Source organism: Citrus clementina, unplaced genomic scaffold, assembly GCF_000493195.1.
Source record: "Citrus clementina cultivar Clemenules unplaced genomic scaffold, Citrus_clementina_v1.0 scaffold_7, whole genome shotgun sequence".
In the NCBI taxonomy this organism is placed as follows: domain Eukaryota; kingdom Viridiplantae; phylum Streptophyta; class Magnoliopsida; order Sapindales; family Rutaceae; genus Citrus; species Citrus x clementina.
The window spans coordinates 16,357,570-16,367,726 of record NW_006262075.1 but is presented as its reverse complement, the minus strand read 5'-3'; the positions used below and the strand labels follow the sequence as shown (position 1 = coordinate 16,367,726).

Below are 10,157 nucleotides of genomic sequence, written 5' to 3'. Positions count from 1 at the left end.
AAGAGGGGGTGAATTGGGTTTCTAAAAATTTATTCAATGCTTGAAAAAAAACTTATTTCATCTTAAACGAATTTAAAACAATAATAAATAAATCAACCAAAATGTAAAAAGATAAGAGAAGAGAGATTCAAACGTAGAAATTTTTACGTGGTTCGACCAACCTTGCCTCTGTTCATGCCTCCAAACTCACCAAGCTTGAGGATTCTACTAGTCAAGGCTTCAAGGACACTTATAATTGACTTCACAGGTGTCAATCAACCTTTACACCAATAGATTATCCTCAATCTCTTAACTAAGTACTCCCAACACTTACAATCACTCAAAACAATGATTACAAATGTATTTTTCTCTCACACAAAATATATAATTAAAAATTAATGCTCAATGAAGCTCAATGAATATTGTATTCTCAATTATAAACTCCATGATAACATTTCGATCAATTTTTGTTTGAATTGATTAAGCTTATTTATAGTTAGAACTGAAAACTAACCGTTATTGATTTTCTGCATACTGTCAGATTGCTGTTTATCACTTATTAGATCATCATTTTAACTTTGGCAAGTTACTGTTGCGACGAAATGCAAATTGTCATATCACCGTTTGCAGGAAGTCGGATTACTGTTATCGTTCTAGAAAGGGAAATTATCAATTTGATTTAAACGACATGGTTCGATTGTTGTTTTGATGGCTAAGGCTTATACAAATGACACATGGAGCTTGGCTATTCAAATGGTTGTTATAAGCTGTTGAAAAAGGTAGAAAAGTTTTGGGTTTGTTACAAAACTAGGAACGGATGTTGACAGAAATATCCATATTTGATTGTCTATATAGCCTTAGAACTTGTTCTTTGGCTCATTCAGTTTCTTTACACTTCCTTGATAACATTGTATCTTGTATTCTCATCAAATAATGAAAACTCTCTTCGATTTTCACAGTAGATGTAGGTTGCTGATGGCCGAGTTACTCTAATCCTTTGTGTTGATTTTGTGATTCTTATGCTTCTTTGTGTTTAAATCTTATTAGTTTGCATTGATCATATTTGAGACACGTCGATTAGGTAATTAGGTTTTGAATTGGGAGATCTAAAACTTGAAATTGAATCTTAGAGGAGACTTGAATCAGTAGTTTGTGGGTTCAAGCTCAACATGTATGGAAAAAATATATTATATTCTTTTAATTTTTATTAAAATTATATTTATTATATACTATTAAATTTTATTTTATAATTATATTTTTTTAATATAATTATATCTTAAAAATTCGAACACTTTAATATAAAACACTACCTTAAGCGGTAAGCACAAGTTTATCAACAAAAATAATGGTCGCATTCAAGCAAATGAGACCTTTGGACATTAGCGGCAACTTCTAAAGTGGTAACAGTAACATACAGCTCAACATAGATAATTCCTGCACTTTCATTAGAAGATTGGAGAAGATGCTACTTGTAGCACGTTTGAAAGTGTAATGAAATAGTTGGGTTGTCAAAGTCCAGCTATTAATATATTTGGTAATACTTATACCTGGATTTTGACAACTTAACAAATTTTTTTTTCAACTTTTAATTCACAGTTGTAACTTTTACTTTACAGTAGCTGTACCTTAAAAACTACATCATCTCACTTTCAAAGACACCCTTAATTTGATCGCAAGAACGATAACAACTTCTAAAAAAACAAACCCAAAATAAAATCTTTAATTATTTCACAAAGTGGAGTAGTAATTATCGTCCACAATTCCCTTGTTTCAAACATGCATGGAAACGTGACACGTGCTTTTCCGCACATGACAAGTCAAAGTGTAGCTAAGGCCAAGTGTATCAATTTTCTACGAGTAGCGAATGAGAAAAATTGTCTTATTCTTGACTGCTAATCAGATCTCTGATTATTTTAAATTTAGTATGATCATTAATATTATACATCTTAAATTTTTATCCTAAAAATTTATTTTGAATAATATAGTATTTATTAATTAAATAATAAAATAATAAATCTAATTTATTTAAACCTTATATTAAATTATTAATTACTTAACAAATACGACATTATATATTCTATTATTTAAAATAAATTTTTAAGAAAAAACTTAAAATACTTATCGTCATTAAAAAAATATTTTTCTTTCACTAAAGTTATTTCACAAATATAATATAGAAATCTGTGATCATGCACACGGTAATAGGACAATCATTGAAGCAGAAATGATAGTTGTCTATTGCCCATCTAAAATCTATTACTAATAAAAAGGAAAATAAAAAAGCTTTAATTTTTTTTTCATATAGGGCCAGCCAAATGTTACCCTCCAATTAAATTAATATTTAAAAAGGAATATGCCCTTTTCACCCCAAAGATTTGATGTAATAATTCATTTCATCCTTATTATTTAAATAACAGCCTATTTCATCCTTATTTTTTAAGCAATAGCCCAAAACACTCTTTCATTAATTTACTACTATTATACTATATAATTCATTCAGGGTAAAATAGGATTTCTAAATAATAATGAATTATTTTAAAATAAACTCTCTAACACAAATAAAAAAATCTAACTTTAAGGATAACTTAATAAATAAACAATAATAACATTAAATAATATGTAAAATATATATTTAGGAAAAAAAACATGGATTTCACAGGCACTGGAGTAATTTTTTTTATCCTTTAGCTTATCCTTAACTTTAATATGGTCGAGATAAATAAATAAATAAATAATCAATCAGTGTTGTTATTCTAGCAAAAGTAATTACAAACTCCTTCATTTACTTAGAAAATATGCACTAAATACATTACAACATATATTTAAAAATACTACCAAATAAAATACACTACATTGAATTGTATTTTTTTAATCTTTTAGCTTATTCTTAATCTGACTATAGACAATGATTCCTGACTTAAAAGAATTATTATTATTATTATTTAGTTTACTTCATTAAAAAAATTAATAAACACACACACAAGTTACAAATTCTTTAGTATTATTTTTGTTTCATTAAGTTATCCTTAAATTTTAAATTTATACAAAAAGTCAGATGTTCTCTTCAAATTTATATTTTAAAAAGTTTTGTATTTATTCAACTGAAAATCCTATTTTGTCCTCAATAAATTATAGAGTAAACTAATTGTAAATTTATAGAAGGTTATTTTGGACTATTGTTTAAAAAATAAGGATGAAACAAGCTATTGTTTAAAAAGTAAGGATGAAATGTGCTGTTTTTTCAAACCCTAAAGATGAAAAGAGATTTTTTCCTATTTAAAATTATCCCATCAACTGTAATTATAATAAATTAAATTAATATTTATTAAACTTTCGAGTTCCCACTCCGTAAATACCCCTGGATTTAATCGATGAATACAACTTTGTCAACGAATATAAAAGTGAAAAGTCACGTTCCAGCCAAATGTCACCTTTGGACATACAGCTCAGCAAGACGGATGACCACCGATCACAAGAACAATATTTCAAACATGCATTGGAATCTTTAGTTATTTCACAAAGGGAAAAGGATAAACACACCCCCAACGTTTAACCAAAGGGATAAAAATCCCCTAATGTTTTAAAAAAGATATTTACACCCCCAATTTATTATAATTTTACCATTATACCCTTCTAGCATATAAAAAAAATTATTAGATTATCCAATTTGTCTATATATTGTTAATAAAATCATAAATATACCCTCATTTCCTCATTCCTCTATTTAAATTTTTATTAATAATTAATTTTCAAAAAAGACATCTACACACTTAAAAAAATTGTAAATAAATTATAATTTTAAAAATAAAATTGGTTATTAATACCATAATAAATAACATAGAAAATTGGTTATAAATGTACAAGTTTAAAAGATTGACATGTGGAGAATTGTTAAATATACAAGTTTAAAGTTTAAATAAAATTGGTTATTAATAACTAATTTTATTTTTAAAATTATAATTTATTTACAATTTTTTTAGATGTTTAGTTGTCTTTTTTGAAAATTGGTTATTGATAAAAATTTAAATAGAGGAATTGGGCAATGAGGGTATATTTATAATTTTTTTATAATATCCAATTTGTTTATTTATAACTTTATTAACAATATATAGACAAATTGAATAATTTAATAATTTTTTTTAATATGCTAGAAGGGTATAATAGTAACATTATAATAAATTAGGGTGTAAATGTCTTTGTTAAAATATTAGGGGGGTTTTTGTCCCTTTGACTAAACGTTGGGGATGTGTTTGTCCTTTTCCCTTTCACAAACGTAGCAGTGATGCCCACCAATATTTCAAACATGCATTGTGACTCACGCTTTTCCGCGTGACAAGTGAATTTTAGTTGAGGCTTGTGTAAATTTTCTACGTGATGTTGACTTTCTCTTAACTATTTTTTATAGAGAATTATCAATAACTTAATTAATAATACATTATATATTATACTATTAAAAATAAAATTTAAGATGCCTATTATTATTTAAAAAGAACGAATAATTTTATTTTGCTAAAGTTATTTCACAAAAATAATAAAGAAATTTGTGATCATGCACACTGTGATAGGACAATTATTGAAGCAGAAATAATATTTATCTGTTGCCCATCCGAAATCTATTATATTACTAATTTAAAGGAAAATAAAAAGTACCTTATATCTTTTTAATTATTATTATTTTTCAATGGAGAACTAGTCAAATATCAGTCTCTTGTTAAACTCTTGTCCCTTCGTATCTAAAAGTGAAAAATGTGTTTAATATTTTGTCTGTAAATATAATGACAAATTAAACTGAACCAGAACAAATCCTTTCACTGGAACCCATTATATAACAGATCAAAATAATATGTAGATATACCTAATTGTATAGCAATGAAAGCTTATTAAGTTAAAACAAAATAATGTTTTGTGACTTCGAAATTCTCCATTTGAATCTCCAACTTAACAAGATTCAAGATTAGCATTATAGACCCCATACTTTAGCTTCTCAACGAAGGGAAAAAAATAAAATAAAATTGAACAAATTGAGTCTGGTGATAAGAACTAAGAAGAATGAGATGATGTTGCCCATTTTTTTTTTTTAATAAAAATTTTAAGGAAGAAGCGAAAGTGAGAAAGAAAGATTTATGTTTGTGAAAATGGAAGAGACGATAACAAGGTAGGAATTGTATTATAAGACTGCAATGCTAAGTGGCTTGGTTCAGTAGGTGAGACAGTTCATCGAGCATCTTTGCATTTCCATCAAACCACTTGATTCTTTCTGTGTTGATTGTTCAGATTATGTACTGAAAACAATGAACAACAAAGGGTAATTTGTAATCAATTCAGTCATATAAACATTTAAAAACAAAAACCAAAAAAAAAAGGTGGCAGGATATTTATGGATGCCTGGCCTGGTGGTAAAAAGGATTTAGAGCCACAAACCTTTTTGACCAAACCAAAAATATGAGTTGATCTAATTAATCTCGGAAATAGTTATTGAACTTCATATGACCCCCCCAAAAAAAAAGGATGATTGTTAAAGTAATAAATCTACAAGTCATCACAATTGTGCAACTCTACAGCAAGCATTCTTTCCAATGGGCGATTCTAAAACCACAAATCCACTGCCGAAATTTTATTAACTGAAAATAGAGAAAGATTGACACACTAGATCACAAGAACAAGATGCAATTAAATCTAATAAAAAAAAAAGGAAATACATATTCAAACATATTAATAATCAAGATACTCCGGAAGTACGACATCCAGGGAGAAAGCATTTTGGGCGGCTTGATCCTCCCATTGTAGTTCTTCCCACCACTTTTTCGTTCCCTCGATGACAACTCGACGTTCCTTCGCACTGCTGGAATTGAGTGGGAGCTTCTTCAGCTCTGGGCAACTATATATTTGAATTTTCTTCAGCTTTGGAAAGGGCAGGGGATTCGGGTAAATGCTCTTCAAATTTACATTATTAAATATGTTTAGAGCTTCGAGTTGTGCGAAAAAGTTATGCTCTGATCCGATGATCTCTGAAATATCTCTCAATTTATCAACACTGATTATGTCTTCCACAGCATGACACCGACTTATTTCTAGCTCCTTGAGGTTTTGGACAAAAACTAGCCACGTTAAGTCCTTCATTTTTTCGCAATTTTCTACGCTAACTATGCTGAGACTGCGGAAACCACTTTGAAAAAGTTTCTTTACCTCTTCTGGGCCGTCAATCCTCATCTCTTCCAAGTCACTGTCTTCAAGATGCAACTCCTGAAGATTCTCCATGTATGCTAGATGTAAGACATTGAACAGTGGACATTCACATTGGTAAACCACTACAGATTGAGTGATGCTCACCAGCTTTGGATATTTAAAGAACTTTTGGACAGCAAGTGAACTCCGGAAGGACCAGCTTAAAAAATTTAAATGCTTCAAACCCAGCAATTCCTTCATCAAAAGTCCAGCATCATCACATAGAACGTTACCTTCTTCTTCTGTTACAGTTACACAATTAGAACCGCACCCAAGCAACCTGAGCACCTCCAACTTTGAAAAGCCAGATATCAACTGATGTGGAATTATAGACAACATATATGCGTGCTCCAAGTTCAAATATCTCAGCTTCTCCAATGCCTTCAGCTCTTGCGGCAGCCCAGTTATCTCAGTCCATGATAGATCAAGATGATGTAATGAAACCAGACTTGAAATCCCTGAAGGTAGTTTACTTAGGGCATTGCTTCCTAGACTTAATACTCTAAGAGAAGACATCGATTGAAAGAAGCCATCAGTGATCTCGTCAATCGAATTTGCAATCAGGAGTAAAGTTATGAGACGTGGAGACGTGGGAATTTCCGATAGGCTGTCAAATCTATTTCCCCTCAGAGATATCCGTTTGGCACCTTCCCATTCTTCAACCGCTGGCGCTTCGGTCAACCTAAATCCAGTGCGAACCAGATAGTTCTCCTTCTCCTTCTCTATCGTGCATGCTACCCATAACGACATCTCACGAATCATATCGTGCATTTTTACATGATCATCGCCTTCTTCCTCCAACAAACATGCATGAAGAAGATCATTAATAAATTCCCATCCATCATCAAAATCATCCACAAATCCTTCACTGATCCAATAATCAATCAGTTCCCTTTTAGAAATTTTGTAGTCTTCAGGATATAAACAACAATACAGGAGACAAGAACGAAGTTCATCCGACAAACTATCATAGCTGAACTTTAAACGCGAGAACACCTTTTCTTCCATACCTGAGAATTTAGAAGCTGATGTTCTTATTTTCTTAATTGCACGTTTCCAATCTCCAATGTTACTTCGGCTTTTCATGGCTCGACCTACTGTTTTAAGCGCTAGCGGCAACCCACCACACTCTCTTGCCAAGGTTTTGGCTAGCTCTGGAATACTGGCATGACTATCAAGAGTGGATCTTTCGACCATCTTCTGAAATAATTTCCAGGCTTCATCATGTGCCAAACACGACACTTCTACCTTTTCAGCGTCCATTTGATCGCAAACATCAACTGAACGAGTTGTCAAGACTATTTTGGACCCAGCGTTTAGATTTTGAAGAGGGACACCCATATCTTTTAAATTAATGGGCTTCCATATATCATCCAATAACAACACAAACTCCTTTCGGCTTAAAATGCTAGAGATGTCCACAGCCTTTTCTTCAGGACTTTTTTTCTTCCACCAGTTTTCTGAAAAGCCAATCCTTTTTCCAATGTCATCTTGAAGTGTTGACACAGCAGCCCAGATAACAACATCAAAATGATGCTGTTCATGGCAGAAGTTGTTATTGACTTGTGTTAAAAGGGTAGTTTTGCCGACTCCCCCTATACCGTACAAGCCAATAATTCCCCTGTTCTTGTCTTGATCAGTGATACATTTCCAAACTCGATAAAGTAATAATTCTTGACCAACAACCGTGTGATCAACAGGTAATTCAATTGCTGCACCATCTGGCGTTATCTCAACAAGGACTTCCAATTCTTCTCCATCTTTCTTTAAATTGGTCACTTGATCCGTCAACTCCACCACTTTTCTCCCGAAATTGTAGCTTGAAACCAAATCTCTGGAAAATAGGCCTCCAAGACACAATCTGTCCATTTCTTGAGCTCTAAGTTGTTGCAGCTCCGTAAATTCAGTTTCCAGTTTTTGCACATCTTCAAGCCACCCTACGACCTGGTTCGTTCGTCTGGTTCGAGGAGCTTGTTCATCAACCTCAACCCTGGTCCTCAGATCGTCCCTTGTTCGAGTCAATTTGTGAAATTCAGTCTCCAAGCCCCCAAGATTTTTTTCGAGGCCCCATATATATTTTGCTTGTTCACCAACGCAGTTTAAAGTTCGATCAAATAAGTCTGCTGGTAAGAAGGTTGAGACTAAATTACCCATTGTCGTCGACGAAAAGAGGAAGAGAAACAAAAGAGTACAATGGAAAGAATTAAGCTAATTTGGTGAGGGTTATATTTAGAGACGCACAATACTGAAATAAAAATATGCTACGTATGTTGCTTGATTCGTTGTTTAAATAGAGGAGTGCTTGCTACAGTCGTTATGGGCGACTGTGTCGCCACGTGTCATTATTTGATTTCCGTATAATTTTGAATTGATAATAAAACTAGAAAATAGAACCGCACTTCGTGCGGCTTTAAAAAAAATTTTTAGTCTTATTTTTTTTATTACTTTGCACTTGATGAAACTGATAAAAAATATGAATTATTTTTTTTAAAGATGACACAGCCTTATAAAACTAATGTTATTTATGAAAGTTAATTATTTTTTGTTAACATTAAAAATATATATTAATGTGTATAGTTAAGTGTACACTACCTTTTCATCAATAAAAATTATGTTCACACTAATCAACTCTCCATTTTTTTTTTGTATTAACAGACTCCCACATCTTACAAAGTCTAACCCTTATCATCTAACTATCTTTATCATTGTTTAACTCATGAAGAAAATAGTACTCCATGAAGCACACAATACTAAAAATTTAAATAAGTCAAAAAATAAAAACACAAGAACATTTCTAAAGAGGATGTTGGTTAAATAATAAAAAAAAACTCAAACATAATAAATCTTAAATGCTTAATATTTATAGAGTTTGAAGAAGCCAAAAGACACTAAATAAAAGGTTGCATAATTAAATATGGGATTATGACATTAAAATTATGTCCTAGTGGCATTGGTGAGAGAAGATGAAGGAACATTCCTTCCTATATTAATTAGTTGATATATTTTAAACCACTAAAGTTTAGTTGTTGGCTTAATAAAATAAATGAATGTTTCAAAACTTATAATTAATTTATTATTAATAGTTACATATTGTTGAATTTAAATAGAAAGAGGAAGAGACATGTAATCTTTTGTAATCTATTAATTATTTTCTATTTTTAATATTTTGTAATGTAATCATTTTTTAATCTCAACCAATATATTAGATAATAGAGAATATAAAAAGATGAGAAATAATAATGCCACAAATCTTAACTACTTAATATTTATAGAGTTTGAAGAAGCCAAAAGGCACTAAACAAAAGGTTGCATAATTAAATATGAAGTTATAGCATTAAAATTAGACCCTAATGGCATTGTTGAGGGAAGATGAAGGAACATTCCTTCCGATATTAATTAATTGATATATTTAAGCCACTAAAGTTTAATTGTTAGCATAATAAAATAAATAAATGTTTCGAGATTTATAATTAATTATTATTAATGGTTACATATTATTGAATTTAAATAGAAAGAGGAAGAGACATGTAATCTTTATAATCTAATAATTATTTTTTATTTTTAATATTTTGTAAAGTAATTATTTTTTAATTTCAACTAATTTATTAGCTAATAGAGAATATGAAATGATGAGAAATGATGATGCCACATCACCTCTTGTAGTCCGAACTTTATATATATATATATAGATAGATAGATAGATAGATAGATAGATAGATATATAGATAGATAGATATAGATTTTTTAATATTTTGTAATGTAATTATTTTTTAATCTCAATCAATATATTAGATAATAGAGAATAAAAAAAGATGAGAAATAATGATGCCACAAATCTTAAATATTTAATGTTTATGGAGTTTGAAGAAGCCAAAAGGCATTAAACAAAAGATTGAATAATTAAATATGTGACTATGACATTAAAATTAGGCTCTAATGGCATGTGAGGAAGA

At 30.3% G+C, this 10,157-nt stretch overlaps 1 protein-coding gene across 1 annotated transcript; it reads right to left on the bottom strand.

Annotated features, from left to right (window-relative positions):
- Positions 1 to 5,691: 5,691 nt before the first annotated feature.
- Positions 5,692 to 8,358, bottom strand: LOC18036463 (probable disease resistance protein At5g63020). Its single transcript, XM_006427725.1, has one exon. It carries the CDS (start codon positions 8,356 to 8,358, stop codon positions 5,692 to 5,694), a length of 2,667 nt encoding a protein of 888 aa, XP_006427788.1.
- Between the last annotated feature and the right edge of the window lie 1,799 nt (positions 8,359 to 10,157).

Excerpts from the sequence above, each read along its gene's own strand:
- LOC18036463 (XM_006427725.1), bottom strand. The coding sequence starts at position 8,358 with ATGGGTAATTTAGTCTCAACCTTCTTACCAGCAGACTTATTTGATCGA.